Source organism: Seriola lalandi, unplaced genomic scaffold, assembly GCF_002814215.2.
Source record: "Seriola lalandi dorsalis isolate HSWRI2012SDOR001 ecotype SW California unplaced genomic scaffold, Sedor1 jcf7180002054338, whole genome shotgun sequence".
In the NCBI taxonomy this organism is placed as follows: Eukaryota; Metazoa; Chordata; class Actinopteri; order Carangiformes; family Carangidae; genus Seriola; species Seriola lalandi.
In genome coordinates this window covers 155778-176766 of record NW_019524891.1, presented here as the reverse complement: position 1 = coordinate 176766, position 20989 = coordinate 155778, and the positions used below count along the sequence as shown (strand labels likewise).

At 41.3% G+C, this 20989-nt stretch overlaps 1 protein-coding gene across 1 annotated transcript in view; it reads left to right on the top strand.

The window, feature by feature from the left end:
• Positions 1-223: 223 nt before the first annotated feature.
• The window catches only part of rsrc1 (arginine/serine-rich coiled-coil 1), a 115851-nt gene continuing 95085 nt past the window's right edge, over positions 224-20989 (top strand). Inside the window, exons 1-3 of the mRNA XM_023407539.2 lie at positions 224-310; positions 927-1136; positions 4624-4746. Of these exons, the coding sequence (XP_023263307.1) occupies positions 943-1136; positions 4624-4746 (317 nt within the window). The 5' untranslated portion in view covers positions 224-310; positions 927-942. The remainder of the gene's footprint in view (positions 311-926; positions 1137-4623; positions 4747-20989) is intronic.

Sequence of the window (20989 nt, the reverse complement as noted above, 5' to 3'; positions counted from 1 at the left end):
CCTTTTCCTCTCAAATAGCCTAAATCAGTCATGCAATAGTGGAAATATAATTCTTTACCTGTAGGCTCACTGAAAATATATGTGAAGCTACTTTATTAATGGTGGTTTATGTTAATTTAAAACTAAAGTAGTTTGGTCTCATTCATAAAAAAACGATTTCAAGCCCATACCACCAAATAAGAGCAGTCAGTCCATCGATTCTTCTGTGCTTGATTCTGTTGTCTCGGCTCGATCGATGCTCTCTGGTTTGACGAGTAGAGTCTTATGAGCAGTGCATGGTTTAGTTGTGGAGCTCCGCAACGATTTAAAGGTGAGGAGCGGGATTTTCATTTCAAAGCAACTTCTCAGTTTGTTTGCTATATTTTTTCTTTCATGTAACGTTTACTGCCTGCAATGTGATACGTGTTTACTGTCGAGTAGCTAGAAGACTTCAGTCAAAACGAGAACTACAGCCAAACGTTAGTCGAGTTAGCACAGTTAGCCTGCTAGCTAGTCCGCACAAAAAACACGTTTGTTTTAAATGTACCTTCTTTATATTCACAGCATATGCGACAACAGTGACGTTACAGCTGTTATTGTGTTTCTAAAAACACAGTTACTTCCCTACATGCAGTTTATAAGATAAGCTACTTGTTGTCTTAGCTAGCTCTACAGACAGACCTCTTTCTAGATATCTGTTCAAAGTATCAACAATAATAAAACACATTGTGTATGAGATATGTTAAATTGTTATGGTAGTTCACGTCTATGCTCTTGGTTTAATTGTGTAACAAGTTCAGAGAGATAGCTGCTCAGTAATCCTACTCTTGTGTCTGTGTGTGTGTGTGTGTGTGTGTGTGTGTGTGTGTGTGTGTGTGTATATATGTGTGTGTGTGTGTGTGTGTGTGTGTGTATATATATATATATGTGTGTGTGTGTATTGCCAGCTGACAGACAGCCAGCATGGGCCGGCGCTCCTCTGACAGTGAAGATGATGGTCGGAGCAGGAGGAAGAGAAAACAGCGTCGCCGTTCATCCTCCTCTTCCTCTTCTTCATCCTCATCCTCCGGCAGCAGGGTGACTAGCAGCCGGAGTCGCAGATCCAGTCGACGGAGCCGATCTCGCTCCAGAGACAGAGACAGAGACAGGGACAGGAGGTGAGGGTGCACAGCAAGCTTGTCTTTCCTAAATAGAGGTAGCAGGGATGAACCCTGAGTAGGTGACTGTCCTGTTTAAGAGTCCTAGAGAAAGACAGACTGTGTTTCATCTCCTGGAGCGCTGCCTTCTTGTGGAGGAAAGACTTGTAGCTTATAAAGTGTCACCATACTATGTTTCCCAACAGCCCTGCTCCTGCGTTAAATCGCTAATTTTCTCTGTCGTTCTTGTTTTCTAGTGTTTTTACAGCTGGTTACATGGTTAGTTATGGCTCCCTTGTCCATTTAGTTCAGTAACCCTTTTTTAGTAGTCTGATAAACTTTTATCTAAGTCAGTTATCAGCATTTTACTGGCTGTTTCAGTTTAGGCTTATACATGATCTCAGTAACTTTGTAATTTTAATCTTATACTTTTATATTCTGTTGTTGGGGAGACTTTATAACATCTGTCCACAGACTACAGATGAAAAACAGCTTCTTAGCTAACTCTGGCACATTTACAGCAATGTTTAGCCAATAAATAAATAGGCAAATATACACATTAAAGTATCAGTATAGATCTAACAACTTTACTGCCAGTATTTTTCTGATATGCCTCTCTCACAGAGGTCATTTTGATGTGTCATAGGAAAAGCACAGATGTTACTATTGACATTCACAATAGCCCTGTTGTACTCAAGTGCCCCAATAAGTCATGACAATGTGACAGTGAACCATCATGAACAATCCCTAGACCCTGAAACTGAAGCAGGGAATATGGATTCAAGCCATTGTTTGTTTTTATTATTTACACCTGTGCTTTTCCTTCTGTGAGATGTCAAAGTATCCTCTATGAAGTGGCATTTATGTCATCATTTTTGGCATTTGCATTATACAGAACTTAATACAGAGAAAAAAATGGGTATTGTTTTTTTACTTTAGCTCCATTTGGGCAAAGGAGAGATGCCATTACTTAGTAATAACTGAGACGGCCCTGAGTAGTTTGGATTATCTATAGTTCAGTGTTGTTGAAAACTTATTGAATTCAAGAAAAGTTTGTTTGGTTGACATATAAACATTCTTTGAAACAAATTTTGCATTCTGATTTTAAGTTGTTTACATTTCAGTTTTGATTATGTAGCCCAGGTAAGATTGTTGTTTTACCTCCCGTTTTTAGTTATTATCCATATAGAACAGTGAGCAGTGAAGGACCCCTGTCAGATTACAGTGAATACTGAATAAGGAGTCTGCTCAGTGGACCCAGTTTATTTTGATATTTAATAGTGACATTATGATTAAGCCTCCACGATTTTAGTTGGTCACATGATCTCTACAAAAAGAACGTGTATTGGCACTATAAGCCTAGAGGTCATTTTAGAGATGAAACATCTAGAACTCTACATGCAAAGTGAGACAGTTGGCACTGTATATATGTTAGTTTCTTATATCTCGAATAGTTAGACATTTTGGATAGATGAGGCTCATTTAGATGCCTGGTTTTGTGTCCATTCTTTCAGAAAATAAATAAAATGGAAAAGCTTGGCATAGCTTAGACATAAAATGTTGCAAGCTCATACTACTTTTATAAGCTTCTTCTTATGTATCACATATCACAGAATCACACGTTAGTATCTAGCAGTTGCTGAGGAAGGGGGAGGCTCAGAAATAATCAGACATCTTTACAAGTGGCTAGTGGCTGGACCTGGCCTCCTCCATCCACCATCAATCCATCTACAGCTGCCACTGGCTGTGTGTGGCTGTTCAGACAAGGCCAGTTGATGGTAATTATTTATGAGACTTGGTCAAGGTCCATTACTGCTGATGGGAAGTCATTGTCTGTCTGTACAGGGTGGGGCTGGGTGGGCAGTGTAAACCCTGGGACCACAGTCCCTCATCTATTAGCCATACGTTATGATCAATTAACCAAGACCTTGTGTGTGTGTGTGTGTGTGTGTGTGTGTGTGTGTGTGTGTGTGTGTGTGTCTGGGTCTGGGTCTGGGTCTGGGTCTGGGTCTGTGTGTGCATGCGTGCGCGTGTTGTGATGTGTTGTGTGTGTGTTTGAAACTCACCCCTTTAATAGGCTCATATGAAATAGGACACTGTAGGATTTTCAACCTGCATAAGTACAAAGGGTGTAAAGGGACCTCATGTGGAAAAACAGAAGAGTACTTATGCTCTTGGCTGGTGACATCATGACCACATAATTAGTGTGTGTGCGCAAAGAGAGTAATAGAGTGCATGGACATGCGCGTGAGATATTAAGTGGGTGCAAAACAGAGAAAAAGTGTGTGTGTGAGTGAACAAGAAACATGAATTCCAACTTTCTAGGTGTATTCACGTGAAAGGCTTCTGTGTTAACCAGCTTGCACTCACATGTGTTTGAGCCATTATGTTTTATTACATTACATTTAAAAAACCGTCAGCTCACTACTGTGTGTTTCCTCTGTGAAATGTATGAAGTGGTTCTACAAGGGCTGTGGAAGTTATTTCATAAGGCCTCGCTCATGGGATCCAGCCTTTGGAATACTAATGGATCTTTGCTGTGTTACTCTAAGTGGTACAAATATGGTTTGATAGTTCAGCCTCTGTGTTATTTGTATTGCTTTCCTTTTTCTTCTCCTCTCCTCTATCTTGCAGTGTTCCCACAGGACCAAGTGTGTTTTTTTTGTATGTGTGTGTGTGCTAAAAAGATTTGGGTATTTTTGGCTTTGGTGAAACAAAAGAAGAGATTTTAAATAATGAATATTGCTCAAACTGTTTGAATAGAGGAGGGGTTTTTTTTGCATTTACATTCACCCCTATAAATACCTCCTGCTTCATGATATCAATAGAAACACGGTGTGAGCGGTGTTTGGAAAATAGACGCTACACACACACTGCTGTAGCCACATTAAAGAGCAGCAGAGCACCAAAGGGCCCCTGTGGAGGAACTGTAGGGCAGCCTGCGTGGCTCTGCTGCTCAGGGCCGTAGACGAACTTGTTCACTAATGCAAAGTAGCCATCAGTGCTGTTGATAATAGATGAGGTTATTAGGGACATTAGGACATGTTTGCTCTTGAAATGACCAACAAAACAAATTAGGAATGCAGAATGCAGAATGTATTTTCAGATGATGATGTCTGACCTGCTGTAAACTGGTGGAAGAACAGAGAATAATAGAAAATGGTTTGTCATGGCAGGGTGGATCATAACAGTGAACTGAGGAGGGTTTGTTTTATGGATAGGAACCTAAGATAAACTATACAATGAAGCTGAATGACCATAGTAAAATTATAATTACTAATAACAAATGTATATACAAATGTATATTCTCAGTGATTGGCAATCATTTCTTTTCATTAACCACGCTGGGCTTTGAGAACCTATTTACATGTTTCACTATTTTTGACTTGCCAATACCAGATAATGATTAATCGTATAAGCAAGAAGCCTGCTGCATGATTGATGATTTGTTTTAAGAGTTATGCCAATAATACAATTACATTTATACATTTCTGTCTGTGTGTTCCAGGAGAAGACGACGTTCCAGCAGCAGTTCGTCCCGCAGTTCATCTCGCAGGAGGAGGAGTCGCAGTGCAGCAAGAGACAAAGGGAGGAGCCACCGCTCATACAGGTCACGCAGCCGAGACAGGAGGTAACACTGTTACACATACATACTGCACATATTCACAACTCACCGTTTACTCAAATTTGACTTTTCTTGTTGTATAGCGTTTGGACCAGCCACCAACACAAATCATTTGTTAGATACGGATTATTCAAACCACTTCAGTTTTGATTTGCTTTTTGTTCTGGTTGGTATTAACACTTTTTACAACACTTAGTTGGTTTGGTATTGTAATTTTACTGACATAGTTTGGCTTAGATTAATCTTGGGAAAACCAAAATCTTTAATTGAATTTCATCATTTCATCTACAATAATAGCATATAATGATGATGATAGTAATAATAATGCTTCCTGAATAAATATCTATTTAACAACATTTTTAAGAAAACGTTCCATTTATTCTGAGACGAAGTATATAATGCATAAAGAAAAGGAATGATGAGTAATGGCTTCATCATTTAGGAGTGACAAAAAATTCAACTTGAAACACTCATTGGGTGTTTTTATTACAAATCAGTATGTGGAATGCCATTGCAGACTTTTCTTATTAAAGAAGCAATCAGAATTTTGGAAGTTTACTGTGGAATAAACAATCACATCATTTTGTATTTATGTCTTATGTCATCAGATGTGGCCACATGGAAACTTGCATCTTAGATCTGGATTAACACTTTGCCTATGCATGTACTCATGTATCTACTATCTGTCTTACTGTGTGAGTATTAATGAAACAGAGACCCGCAGAGACAGCAGGTCATATGCAACACCAGTCCAATCTCTTCTGGCAGCAGCTCTCCTTTCACTCATTAATGCAATTAAAACATCATTACCCATACATACTGTGTTGAATTATGATTATTATCGCTGTAGTTGACTCGTTTTTTTTTTTTTTTCTTTGTCTTTTTAGCAAGGGACTAACTTATTCATGCAAGACTAATGTGTACACACCTGCACCACACTTCTCACACACACCCATGCACACACACAGCCATAGTCAATCGTGTATCCCTTTCAGAAACATAAAGGCAAAGTCTCTGTGTGTGGTGGTCCATGTCATTAGCATAGCTAATCTGGTGCTAATGAACCAGTAAACTGTGCTGTTTTTAAATCCCTCACACACACATGGACACGCAGACACATAGAAACGTGCACGGACGCACAATTGAAGAAAAAGGTTGTCATAATATATGCGTGAGCAAGGCCCTTTGTTTACTTGTGTATGGCTGCGGGGGAGAGCAGAGATCATTTTAATCACAAAGAAAAAGGAGTTTTAATATCTTCATTACAGAGGTGACAGGATGAAGAGACGATGCAACGGAGATGTTTTGACACAAGTGTGGTTGATGGTTCCATGAAAAGACACCACACTTCAACTACTACAATCTGGTGTTCACAGAACATTTTGTGGCTTCAGAACAAGCAACAAATTTCAGTGTTGCACTGAAACAATTTATTGAGAGAAATTGGCCCAACAGTTTTCACACGTTCTCTCTCTACTCTCTGCGGTACAGTGGCAGTCACTCACAGCGGCAGTGGTGATTAAAACATCAGTCGAAAATGGCATTACTGGTGTGGGTGCGAGATGAAAGGTGGCGGGGATTTGGGAGATTTAGAACTACAGTCGATGACATCGGTGTTTACAAACAATGCACTGTGATTAGGAGGGTTGCGTTGTGTAATCGGCTTAGCGGTAAGCGAGGAGCAGGTGGGTTGGGCTGGCGTTGGTGGTGGAGGGTTTGTGTGGGTGCGTGGTGGGGTGTTACGAGGTGGAGGCGGTGTTGGAGGTGGGGATGTGTGAAATGATGACATTGATGATAAATTTATGCCGTTATGTGATGGCAGCTGCAATTTGTGTCTGCAAAACTTTGTCGGTGGCGACCACATGTGCACTCCTGTTTCAGCCTTAGAACAATCCAGTGGAAATTTTGTGGTGTCATCTAATAAATGGAGCTAGAGCTGAAACGATTGGTCAATTAATGGATTAGAAAAATAATGTGCAACAATTTTAATATTTGATGAATAATTTCAGTCAATTCTTTAGTAAAAATGCAAAACGTTTTACTTGTTCCGGCTTCTCAAATGTGAAGATTTGCAGCTTTTACTAAATTTCTTTGGGTCTCATGATCTTGTTTGGACCAAACACGGTATTTGAAGACATCAACTCTGGAAATTGGGATTTTTTCTCACAATTTTGTGATATTTTATAGACCAAATGATTAATTTATTTATAAAGAAAATAATTGACAGATTTGTTGATAATAAACATAATTGCTAGTTGACGCACCAAATTGGACTAATTAAGAGAACTCATGAGACTATCCTGCATTCAGTATTATTATTAGTATTAGTGTTTTCTGCAGCACTAGGAGCAATTTTAGTCTTATAATCTTGCACTGTACAATTCAGTGGTGGGACACTGCATATTCTACACCCGCTGGAGTTGTGGAATGAAAGTAGGTTGGTGTGTACTGCACACAGATGCCCTGACTGCCATTAGTCAGTTGTGTGTGTGTGTGTGTGTGTGTGTGTGTGTGTGTGTGTGTGTGTGTGTGTGTGTGTGTGTGTGTGGATGAGGTTGCCTGAGCTGGCTGATGGATCAGAGGAGGATTGAGTGGACAGGACCTCATGATTGATACGCAGATAGGATATGAGGTGCTGCCTCCCACCCCGGCCACACCAACCCGGCACCACCTTCAGAATAAGAAAGAGGGAAGAGAGACCGAGTGCACCGACCACAGAGAAGAAAGAGAGAGGGGACGAGAAGTTAGAAGAGAATGGAAAAGTCTGGAGAGAATAAGTTGAGTCAGTGCAGGAGAGAGAGTGGAGAAGATCCTAAAGGAAGAAAATGAACAGGAAAGACAAAAGGGAGCGTCAGTACAGAGAACAGGCTTGAGAGAGGGATAATATTCAGAAGAAATGAGAATAATAACGTCTGCATCAGAATATTGCAGGGGAGAAGATTAGGACCATAGTGGGGCTGTCGTGAGTTGAAGGGGGGGAATATTATTACCTTCTTTTCAGTCTCTCATGTATAAATAAAAAATAAAGAGATACATGAAATAAGAATAATGCTCTATCATGTGTTTACCATCTATCGTTGCTTCCTCCCTCTCTCCTCTCTTTCTCCTTTTTTTCCTGGCCTCAATCAGAGGAGGGCCAGGTCCCCCAGAGGCAGTCAATCTTGCCCTGAAATGTAAAACAGACAAGAGGAGCAGATTACCTATTTGCCATTAATGTTTATTCTCTTTGATGTGAGCAGGCATATCAGGCTGTGTGTGTATGTGTGTGTGCGTGTGCGCATGTGAGCCTGCCTGCCTGCACACCAGCAACCGAGCATGTGTGAGGTTGATTGAGCGTATGCATGTATGTGCAAATTTGCGTGAATGCATGTTCATGGAGGGTGTGTGTGTGTGTGTGTGTGTGTGTGTGTGTGTGTGTGTGTCACGGCCTAGTCCACTGGGGGAGAGGTGAGTGGAGCATGGTGGCAGCAGCTTACAGTGATCTGATGTGTACCCAGTCCAACAAAGACGACACGGCCTCTCATCACAGTCGGATCACAGGCACGTCTTTAGGTGAGCTCGGCGGTGCGGTGTAGTGCTGGGCTTTTATTGGCGGCCACAGCAGGGGTTAAATGTGTGTGGCTCAGTCAGTCATTCTGTCAGTCCTTCATTGACTTTACAGTTAGCTTTTGAGGCACCGTTGGAAGACACGGAGGACTAGCAAGTGTGACAATTCCACCACTTGACCTGTCAAAGAGAAGCTGAGGATTTTCATTTATTGTTAGGTATTCATACATGCATGCACACATAAGTGAGCATATACTTCAGGATACACACGAATGCTTACATTTTCCTCATTAATATTTCAGGGATGTGTTGAGTTAGCAGGGCAGAGTGCTAGCGTCAGGGTTTAGCCCTGTTAACACAGGAGCGGCTTCATCACTGGGATGCTGTCATGACTCTAAGGAGAGTGAGACCTCTAATTATCTGTCTTTCACCCCAGAGGAGATAGATAGCAAGCTAAACCACCACCCAACATGCTAGGATAGCCGACCAGAGTCTGGATTGTCTCAGCCACCCTGGAGCCACAGAGGCCTGGATGAGTCCAGAACTGGTGCTTAGTTAGAGCTAGAGGGGAAAGGACTGTGGGTGGTACATGGTTTTAACCTAGACAGTCAATATAAAAAAAAAAAAAAAATCTGGTTATGGTCAAGTACAAGCTGAAATTGCCACATTTCTTTGTGTAGTCAGTTTTTATTCATAAGGACTCATTGCAACGGATGGTTTTTATGAATAGGTTACCAGATGTACCTGGTTGTTGTTGGGGTGTTTGAACTTGTGGCCGGGGCTCCTGCTTTAAAGGATTAGATTTACATTTTAGGGCAGTCTTTTGCTGGCCAGGAAATGGTTTACCACATACCGTCCCATAACACTGCAACTTATTGTTTTTACTTATGTGCTTTTTTTCACAGATTAAACATGTGAGATACAATGTTTTAATTAGTGAACTGCCGGTGCCAGGCTAGCCGTTTCCTCTCTGTTTCCAGTCTTTATGCTAAATTAAGCTATTTGGCTGCAGGCGGTAGCTTCATATTTACTATACAGACATCAGAGTGGTATCACTCTTTTCTACTAGTCATTATCAGGAAAGAACTAAGTGTATTTCCCAAAATGTCAAACTATACCTTTAAGGGTGACATGAAACATAGGATGTAATAATAATGATAATGAGACACTTTAGTGATCCCCTTTAGGGACATTCTCCTGACTCCTTCAGAGAGGTCAGAGGTCAGGGTTGAGTAAAGATCAGGGCCCAGAGCACCCAGTTTCAGTGCTTGGTCAGGGATATTTAAGCAGGTACAATGCCTTGTACATCAGTAGTTGACCTAGAGTCTTCTGGCTGTGAGACAGTCCTCTAACCACTTTGCCACCCTGCCATGTCTTTCTGGCTGCTAGACCCGAGTAATCTGGATGTTATACTTCCACAACATGAGCTCTGCTTTCTGGACTGGAGATCACAGAAGGACTGCAACCGTGTCTGTCTGTCTGTGTGTGTGTGTGTGTGTGTGTGTGTGTGTGTGTGTGGAGGATTGAGCAATGGCCTGGTATTTATTTCACACAGCAATTTTCCCCCGTATGAGATGAGGTGTCGTACATCTGCTAGATAGCTTTTCCTGCCTAGCACTGACACGGAGCGCGCGCAAGGTCATCCAGGCAGCTTGGGAACGGGGAGGGCTGAGGTGAGGAACTGTAGGGAGGAGAGGAAAGGTTTTAGAGGGGGAGGGAAGGAAGGTGGGGTAGTTGAGTGCAAGAAGACAGAGTTGGGGTGAGGAAAATCAGAAAGTTTATTGTGGGTGAGCAGTGTGGCTGCACAGCTTTTCACTGCACCTGGATTAGCAATTCCCCTGTCAGGTGGCAGGGTGGGAAACATATATTAATTCACAAAGTTTAGAGTATGTGTGTGTGTGATGTAGCAGGTGGTTTAGGGTGTCGCTGGCTTCATAAGGGAAACAGCCCTGAGTGTGTTTTGAGGACATGACACGTGGAATCTGGTGTTCTCAACAGAGTGGTGAGATGTTGCCATGATGAGGGAACCATAAGGCACGAATTGTTGTGCTGATGGATAGAAAATAAGATGAAGAAGAATGTGAACAACCCCTAAATCATCCTTCTTCTTGAGGTAGCAGTATCTCACTTAGTATTATTACAGTTATGCATTTAAGAGCGGGCTCCTGGCTGCTTTTCATGTATCTGTCAGTTATTCCATGGCCTCTACACATCTTTTCTTCTCTCCCTTTCCACAGGATGACATCAAGCTCTTTCTTCCTTCTTCCCCTATTACCGGACTTGCTAAGTGTTGATTTAAACTGAAAGATGACCTGGTTTAGTTTGGCTGCGTCTTCTCTACTCCATAAAAATCAACATGCTTCCAGTCGCGAGATCTGAACGTGTTTGTTGTTGTTGTTTCTCTCTTTTCCCCCCTCTCTCCCTCTCACTCTCTGTCTCTCTCTCTGTCTTACTCTCTTTCTCTGTGTTGTCTTTTTTATTTATCTGCTGTAAAGGCCAGTCAAGCGCTGCTCGGCTTTGTTGTCAGAAACCTTTATTTACCAAAGGGAGGAATAAGTGACTGACACAGACAGCCTCTTTCATCCCCGCCTCGCCGCAAGCAGTGTTCCCCTCTAACGCCAGAGGAACCCCCCCCCCCCCCTCACCCCTCACTTCTGCCAAGCTGGCCTCCCCCCACAACCCCACTCCACTGCACCCCTCCATCCTGCAGGCTCACAACACACTAGTCCACTCCCCTGGGTAGCAACCTAGCTGTAGAGTCTGCACTGAGTAACACACACACACCCAATACACACATGCAGAATTCACCTCACAAAAGGCATCGCACCAGTCCTCTCACATAGACGATCAAATGAGGGAGTAAGTCCGATGGTCCCAAACAAAGACTAGTTTAACATCAAAGAGTTGTCCCTTTTCTCTTTTTATCCATCTGTTAAACAAACTGGGAGTAATGACACATAAAGCCTGTTACGTTACAACACTGGCTTGAAAGGCAGTTTTTGTATTTTTAATTTTGTGTGAAGGAGGAATCTTTCGGGCATCAGTCATCAGTCAGTGGTGACAAGTCACTGATTTGTGTTAAAATCACAAAGTGAATGTGAAAAGACCATTCATACTCAAGAGGTTGAGATGAGATTAAACGTATCATCCTCATTAATATGGTTGTAAAGTGAGGTAATATTGTACTTACTATAATTCTCAAATTTTGTAATTAAGCTGAATTTGATAATATATGGAAAGCATTATTACTATACCAATTACAATAACAGTACTATTACAAAGAGGATTTTCACTGAAGGTGTACGAAGTCGGTCTCACTGCTGTATAATTTGTCTGGTTAGCCTACCTAGCAGGTTGTTGAATGCATATGCTGTAGCCCCTTATCACGATGAATATGTGAAGAATTTTCAGTGTCTGGTAACAAGTAACAGCTTTTCTTAACAAGTCATTTGATTTTTGTTATTTTCTCTTGTTCACATTTTTGAATGTGGAGGTGGGAAGATAAATACAGTTTTCTATGAAAAGGTCCTTAAACTGTGGTGCTATTAGTATCTGATATGTTTGTAAAATAGACAATTTAGAAGAAAGTTTCTTTAAAGTTTTTTTTTTTTTTTTTTTTTTAAATCTTTTCTTTCTTTTTCTGTTCTTCATAATATCTTTTGTCTAACTGCTATTTAAACTAATTTACTTGATACAGTTGCGTAGAAGTAGCATTTAATATACTCATTCATCAAAAAGTGTTACAGGACAAAGGTCATAATTACAAATAAATGTCACAGATAGTATAATGATAATTTCTTTCAGATGCAATGAACATAATTCTTATCCAGAGCTCCAGGGAATTTCAGGATGCATGATTCAGGTTTTTCTCAAAACTGTAAATAAAATTATAAATCCTTATTAGAGGATAAATACATCAAGTTTATATAGGTTTTGGAATATAACAAAAGTTCACCCAAAAAAAAAAAAATCATAAATGTTTTGAAGTTTAAAGCTCTGATCATTGGGAGTGCTGACTAATTTTCCTTTTTGAAAGCTGTGTGAATAAACGCAAACATTTGTGATTAATTTAAGTATCATAGAAACCAGATGACTTACTTTATATCGGTTTACCAAAGACAAAATTTGGCTGTTTGATGACTGAAACCCAATACAAATGTGACACTCCCACTTTTATTTCTTTGGTAGAGAAACACTTGCACTGTTTTGCAAATAAAACCTCTGTAATGCCAAAGACTAATGTCATGTAATCAGCCCTCATTGTGTTCACTTTATGACAGAGAAAAGCATCATCCGTCTGGCCAGACCAAGAGAAAGAGGGAGACAGAAACGCTTTTAGCTCTGGCATAGGAAAATGAACACCAAATGTATCTCTCTCTCTCTCTCTTTCCTTCCTGCCTTCTCTCTGTCTCTCTTTCCTATTTAAGCTTCTTGAAGTTCTTCCAAATTGGGTTTTAAATGCCAATTAGGAGGTTGAATGTAGTAAAATAAAAGCAAATGCAGGCAGGATGGCCTCACCTTCTGGCTGGTTAGGCTTCAGAGAGAGCCGAGCCGGACCTTTGGCTCCCAGCGAGGCTTTGAGAGAAATATCCTGCCTAATGAACACATTAATTATAACCATAACTATTTATAAGATGATAATTAGAAACGAAGGGAGGTAAACTGGGCTTTTCCTGCAATTAATGGAGGATTAATTACGGGAGCTAATGAAGTGGATTTTTGAAACGCGTGGAGGTGAAGTACAGAGATGTGCAGCCCGCTTTGTGATCACTGGCATAATTATTTTCTCCAGCGCCAAAGCGTTTGAGGCCCTGGTCCTCGCCGGCTCAGGCCGGCTAATAAGCATCATTGCATCGTTATATATGCACTTAAAAAGACTTGCCACTGAAATGACTGTCTAATTATTTCTAATTGGCAGGCCCTGTGTGTTGTCATTGAGCTGTTTGGAGCCGCAGCGGAGCCCTGGGTCTAATAACGCTCTGGGCGGAGAAGCACGGGGAGAGAGAGAGATAGAGAGACGGTGACACATAGAGAGAGAGCGAGAGTAAAGAGGAGGGGGCTCTACCAGTTGCCTGCTGCTTATAGCCGGACCTGCACATTGTCCCCCTGTGCCACTGGCCCAGCAGGACAGCAGGTCCGAGAATAACGCCAGGTGCACTCAGAGGTCACCTTGCCAAGTAGCCGATTAGCAAAGTTTTATTTTATCTGTGCTTATTTTCCCCCTTTAATTAACAGCTTCTGCTCTTAATTTATGCACAGATAAACGCCACCGTCTGTCCACATTTCTTCTTTTCACTCTTAAACATACTACACACACACACACACACACACTCACACACACACACACAGAGGGAGGGAGGGAGGGAAGTATGTGTATGTGCTGTGTGTGATTCAGTGGCCAGGTTTTGAGCCAGTCCATAGAGACCCGTGCTAAGAGAGCATGCATGGACAAACCTCAGTCAGCCACGTTTACCTTGTACTCTAGTTATGCCCTAGCTCAAACCATATGGATACCATCATTCTCTGGGACTCAGTGGAGGACTCGTGTGTAGACATATATAGTTTGTCTTTACCGTAGTCACTGTAATATTCAGAAGTAGTGTTGATTTTTTTTTTTTTTTAGCACACATATATCATCATGTTTTTTAGTAAAAGCAAATATGTGCATGTTTACAGTAGATTTACATTTTCATTACATTATCTGAGGCATTGATCTCCATGTCCATGTTTGAGTGTGTGTGTGTTAGAGAGTGTTTGAATGATGGGCTAGGATTATGTGTGTGAGCACCTCACTTAACTCGTCCTAAGCAGAGCCATGTGCGTTGTCCTGCCAAAAAAAAACCCCTCTGTCATTCCTCCTCTACCCCCCCGGACAACTTGAGAGCAAATTGCCAGCTAATGGAACCACTGCCTGCACTTGTCAGTTCACTTTGGACAAGCAAAGGAACCACACAAACACACACCCTGACGCACACTCACACAAGCATGTGGTTTCACTCACACGTTTAGTAATTTATTTGTGGAAAAAGAAGAGAAAAATGAGAACGAGGGAGAATGGCAGAGAAATGAAACAAGGATCATGTGCGTCTTGACTGAAACCTTGACAGTCTTTTTGAAAGTAATGAAACACTTTCTCAGCATGCGCATTAGGTTTTCTATTTGAAATTTGTCTTCCTTTTTCACTCTGTCTATCCATTTGGGTTTTGGCAGAGTCGCGGACATGAGGAGGAAGTGGAGAGAGATGGATCGCCCAAAGGATACGTGGCCAACTGTCGTATGATTGGCTGAACAAAGAGCAGATCACTTCTGTGACTGGTTGAACAGAGAACTCGGTGTTGTGATTTTGGCTTCAAATCAAAGCAGGAAAAATGTAATTATTTTAAATGCAGTCAACAATTTTGTTGGGAGTGGAAGTTTGCCAGATTTCTATGTAAACTCAGTGGGATATTGATGCTCAGTAAAAATGAGATAACAGAGTGTGCTCTCTGTCTCTCATGCGCTACTGCAGATGTGTAATGAATGACATTTATACCATCACTGTAACGTGGCATCATTTGGATCCAGCCTCCAACAGTATACAGCAAATCAGTCTTTTGACTCTTTCATTTGAATGTTACTATCTTTAGACATTTTAGTAAAGATTGAAAATGACATAGAACAGAAAAATGTCAAGATATAAGACAGACGTAGACGTAGGAAAAATTTAAAAAAAATTACAAATTACAAATTAAAACAAAAGACCATGGCTACATCGCCATTTCACTCACTACAGAGCTTTAGAAAGGAATTTGGAATATTGTCCCACTTTCTCTGAGAATGGATCTCTGTGTTGTCTGTATAGTTCTGTACCGTCTACAACAGTGATTCTCTCCAGTCACACGGGTCTGTGTCTCTACACAGAAATCACCCTGTCCACTACCTGCGATTAGTTAAAAAAAAAAAACAATATAACATTTTCCTTCTGTATAGGCTCCTTCTCGTTCTGTGCGTGGACATGTAGACTACGAGAAGTGACATGTATTGGAGGGGAGAGCCTTTTTTTTTTCCAGAGGGTGGAGTGTTTTCTTTTTCTGTTCATTTCTTGATCTCTCTCTCTGTGTTCATCTGTCTCTCTCTCCTCGTCCTTGTTCATTCTTGACAGCGGTTCATAAAAGAAAAAAAAAAGATTTTTAGAAACTTCTTTATGAGACAAGTCTCTCCTCTGTCATAAGACAACTTTATGTTATTCCACTGAAGAGGGGAAACTAATAGTGCTATGTTTTTTACAGGGCGCTATTCCAGTTGTGTCTTGGGTGTTTAATTAAGTGTAGTTTCCCTTTAGTAGTGGAATGTGTGTCTGCTTTTTGTCGGCCCGTTCCTCGGTGCCTTTTACAGTCCACCCACATGGTTTGTCTCAGCGTTTATGATTTTTCTTATACCGGAGTTGTGAGGTTCCTAAATCACTTAAGCACACAGGGCCGAGCAGTCCACATTTAAACAATAAAAGGCTGTTATGCTAAGGGCCCTCAGATCTCCTACCACTTCATAAATACATGCGTATAAAAGGCAGAAAAATACATCTTCCCTGACCAGAGAGAGAGGGAGAGCGAGCGTCTGAGAGCACACCTGCTAATTGGAGCCAGCTTGATGTGAAGCACGGCTGTCTGCTCTGTCTTCCCAATCGTTTTTTTTTCTTTTCTTTTTCATTCTCTCCCCTTTTTTTGTTACCCTGGTTGTTCTTTACTTAAAAACCTTTATGTTATCGCTTCTTCTCCCTGCATAACCTCCTGCTGTCCTTCAACTATTGTCCTTACTCCCACTTTTTCTTCTACTCTCTCTCTGTCCTCCAACTTTTTCTACCTCCCGGCTCTCCACTCACTTACACGTGGAGGCAATGACAACCAAAACAACTCTCTCCTACCTCGGTCTAACTAATTGTTCCGGGCCATGATGGATGGAAGGAGGGAAAAAGTGGGTTTCAGTTGTGTGAGTAGCTGTGAGCGAGTTGGCAAGTTAGCACCTAGTCTCAATGTGACCTCCACTTGACCTTGTGTCGGGGCTGAGTGGCTGAGCCAGGGTGCCCCCCCCCCCAGCTCCAGCTGCTAATGGGTGTCATGTCGAGCTGCGGCTGCACAGAGGTCAAAGGTCGCGGGTGCACACCAGACGGCCAAGTTTAGGATTGCGATGAGGTGGCTGAGTGACACTGGGCATATGTGCCAATGAAGACGCTGGGTAATCAGCACATGCACAATGATGCGCGCGCGCCACACACAGACACACCGCCATGCGCATATACACGCATGCACACACATTGTGCAGCAGAAAGTTGTCTTTTCCCTCATCGTTGGCTGGCTGTTGTAGGTTCATATAGATCTGAGAGGTCTTTGAAGGCCTTTGAACTCTGCTAAATGGCTTGACCTTGTGGCTCGTGGCTGTGGCTGTAACTCTGTGTGTGTGTGTGTGTGTTTGGGTGTGTATAGGGGGGTAAGTGAGTGGGTGGCCTGCATGGGGTCTCATTTCTGCTTCACGGCATAGCAGGGCATTGCAGACGTTTGTGTTGACGACGGCTAAATTAAAAGCAAACTGAAGATTATGACATATCTAAACAGTTGCTTTTATGAAGCAGAGGGGGGACGAAGAAAAAACATTTCTGTGAATATTTCATGCTCTGTCTTTGCTGTGTTAATTGTGCTCACAATCAGCTACTTTGCAGTGATTCTTCGTGTGTTATTTAGTGTGTATGTATATTTATGTTTCTGTGTGGGTGTGACTGAGTCTGTGTGTGTTTGCGCGTGTGCGCGCGTGTGTACTGTGAACCGAGGGAACAGATAATGTGGCTGCTTGGAAGGAGAAAGCAGCTTGGGAAATGATTTCAACAGCTCTCATAATTAGAGGAATATCATAAATTAAACTTGTGTCTGCCGTTGCGTTTGAAGAGCACTCAAAAGTAATAAATTCTGGATGGTTAACATATTTGCATTCCATTCAGCAGGCAGCGTCAGGCAGGAACAGCTGTTTTCCACGTCTTTTGGCAGCAGGAAATGCACATTGCTCACTCAAGGTGCTTTTAGACACATTGAAATGGCAGAAAAAAGAAAAGTGACTTTTAACTTGAACATGAAGCTGCTGCTGTGTGCTCTGTCACTGGAAATAACTCGGCAGGGAACAGCGCATTAATGAAGTTCTTCAAATATGGATCTTCTTACTTTCAATAGGCCCGTTTCTTTTTCAATCTGTCTGTTGCTTGGAAAAGTCGACTGGCAAGCTTTTTTGTAGTGTGTGTGTGTGTGTGTGTGTGTGTGTGTGTGTGTGTGTGTGTGTGTGTGTGTGTTTGTTTGTTTGTGTGCGTCTTGTTGTAGATACAAAGAATAAATACCAACGATTTGAAACAAATTTTACGGTTTCAAAATGCCTCCTTAGTGGTGACAAAGACACTTTATCTAGAACAAGTTGAGAAGAAAACCGCTGTAATTTTGCATCATATTTTTTAGGCCAAATTTTTTGCAACATACTATAAATGAAGCATTGTGGTGCCCTAGCCTACAAATCATATTCTTTACATGTAATAAAACATGCTTATTTGGTACCGTCCCCAGAAAAAAAAAAAAAAAAAAAAAATCACATCATGATTTTTTAATTTTTTTTGGTGAAAAGTAAATGCAAAAATTTCCCACTGAAATCGTGACTCACATCGCAATCTCAATATCTGCCAAAAAAATCCCAATATGATTTCTTTTGCACACCATTCAGCCCTGTCACCATCTCTGTCCAGTGTGTTCAATATTACGCCATTAATATTGTTTAAATGCATGTTTGGATTCTAGTCACAATTAATAATTTTTGAATCTTGAACCACTTCTGGAAAAGTCTCCTGTTCACTGGCTTTTGTTGCCCTTTTTTCCGAATTTTCTATAAAGGATTTCTCTCTCCGATCTTTCTAAAAAGCAGAAACCTTTTTTTTTTTTTTTTTTAACCATATCTTAAGCTTAATGGGAGTCTACCTTTGTACTTGCTTGTGGAATCTGACTATCTCATCACTTTACAAATATTAATGAATGATAAGGACAGTGCACCTATGGCATAGATGCAACAAAATCATTTTTTGTTATCTTTGTTAAAATGATAAAGTACTCAGATTTTAATAGCAATTACATGAGTAGATAGCCATTTATAATACACTGTGATGTAGAGGGTAGGGGCACAGTGGATGACCAGGAGGCTAACTGAAAGAAATGGAGCAGGACATCAGCTTTCTACATTGACACGTTTACATAGTCAAAAAGATGGTAAGATGCAAAACTTTTAGTTAAATAATTCCAGTTTAACATCCTGCTTACATTATTGTTATCAGTTATTTTTATTTACCATAAACACAATATCTAGCCAGAAATGGAGATAGATGTTTTAGAACATAATAATACAACTATATGTCTAGGTCCCATGATAATTCCTCTCTAGCTTTTAGTGTATTGTCGGTAAGAACGACTGGTCAGACAGGGGTCACAGTCGCCAGCATCCACTGAAATGCGATAGGGTTAAGGTTACACGGCCATTAATCATTGCTGCGCCACACTGGCCTAATGGACAGGGACGCTGCTCGGGGCATCACTGAGAACATCACTTGTGTTCTCAGCAGTTATGTTGGTGTTTCCTGCCTTGGGATAAATACAAGATGAACTTTGTTTAGGCTTCCTACAGACGATGGTGGTTGGGGAAATGAAGAAACAATATGAATGTGTGTCTCTGCTGCTCAAATAGGGGCAAGATAGGGTTAAAGAAACAGTGAGGATGATTGATCTGTTTGTGTGTGTGTGTGTGTGTGTGTGTGTGTGTGTGTGTGTGTGTGTGTGTGTGTGTGTGTGTGTGTGTGTGTGTGTGTGTGTGTGTGTGTGTGTGTGTGTGTGTGTGTGGGTGTTCATGTGTTCCCCGTCCTGACACTGCGAAGTATGAATAATGATTTAACTGGGGTCAGATTCCATTGGAGACGTTCACCTGTATCTGACACTAGTGGTATTGCGTAGCGGCCATTAATGTCCAATTTTCAATGAAAACAGAAATAGAATACAGACTGATAAGGGTAACACCATCCAGCTTCACACCCGACCACATAATTACCCCAATGGGCTGTGGTGAGGGATCATATCCTGGCGCACACTGGGGGGTCAGCGGCGATAAGCTTCAGCCCAGCTCCCAACATGCAGCATAATTACTCTATTGATAATTCACCAGGAAAATGGTGCCAGCCAATTGCAGGGCTCCGATTTAATGGATTGGACAGCGAAACGAGGGAGGAATGGAGGAAGGAGGCTGTGAGGGGGCAGAGCGTGTGTGTGTGTGTGTGTGTGTGTGTGTGTGAGTGAGTGGGGGGGGGGTTGTACGTGGGAGCAACCTGCAAGGGCCTTTTATTAGAAATGAAAATATGTTTAGGCCATAGGGGGACCCATTTTCCCTGGAGATAATAAGGCCAATAAAATGTAAAGCAGGGGAAGGGCTTGGCATGGGGTCCAACTGTGGCTGTTTATCTGTGTGTGTCCTGCATTAGCCCATTTATCCCCAGCCTCAAATTAGCTAATCATTCTCCAAGGGGAAGGACTTGGTCAGGAAATTGACATTTAGCAGCATAGGCTCACTCTATTAACTACAGTAAATTTAATTTGCTGCACACCCCAGAAGTGGGCTGTTTTCTTTGCCATCAGAGGGAGAAAGGGAGAGGGAGACAGAGAAACAGAGAGAGAGAGAGAGAGAGAGAGAGAGAGAGAGATTGTGTTTATTGCATCTGCTGCTTCTGGCCACAATTTGCTTGGCTGTAAATATAAGACTTAGACTTGGAACTCTGCAACTCTGTTGTATTTCCCCTCATATACTGTTGATTACAAACATATGCAGGCATTGTCAACACATAGATTCACTCATTCCATGGTCTGTTTGGGCCATTGATGGATTATCTCGCCTGGAGACTCCAAACCCCAAAAATGCCAATGTTTTTCTTTCACTCTTCTCCATTAGCTGCGATTCTCTGACGAGGCTAATTGTAGCTCCAGTAAACACTGTATTAAACATGCTAAATCAAATGTCCTGTGACTGATGACTGCTTTCACCTCTGCCTCTGAATCAGATGTTTCATGATAATTATTTCTGATTATCACTCCAGGGTGGCTGCTTTAGTGTCTGTTCTGCAGAATGCAATGAGACAGGATTTACTGTGGGAAAAAGATACTAAAGAGCAACCGCTGTAGCTGCTTGGATACTATTAGTATTACTGAAACTAGAGGTGCAACGATTAGTCGATTGTTAGAAAATAAATCTGCAGCTCTTTAGTTACGTCATAAACATTTAAGTGATTTTTAAGCAAAAAACTTTCTCAAATGTAAAAATGAGCTTTTTTCTTCATCATCTGTTGGAGTCAGTTCAGGATCTTTGCATTGTTTTTGTTTGCTGACTGAGGTTTCTCCAAAAGTAATAATAATAGTTGGTCAATTATTCAATAATGCAAATAATGGATAGTTGCAGCTCTAATTGTAACACTTCATTGGAAAAATATATGAAGTGAACGTGGAATTCAACTTTATTAGTTGAGATTGACTTATATGCATTACAGTATGTGCTAAATATATGGTGATCTTTTAAAGATATTGATCTTTTTTCAACTTTTGCGTATTGAATAAGTTTACCATCACTCCAGGTTATACTTCAATGTTCATGAAAAACTGAACTTTAAATAGTG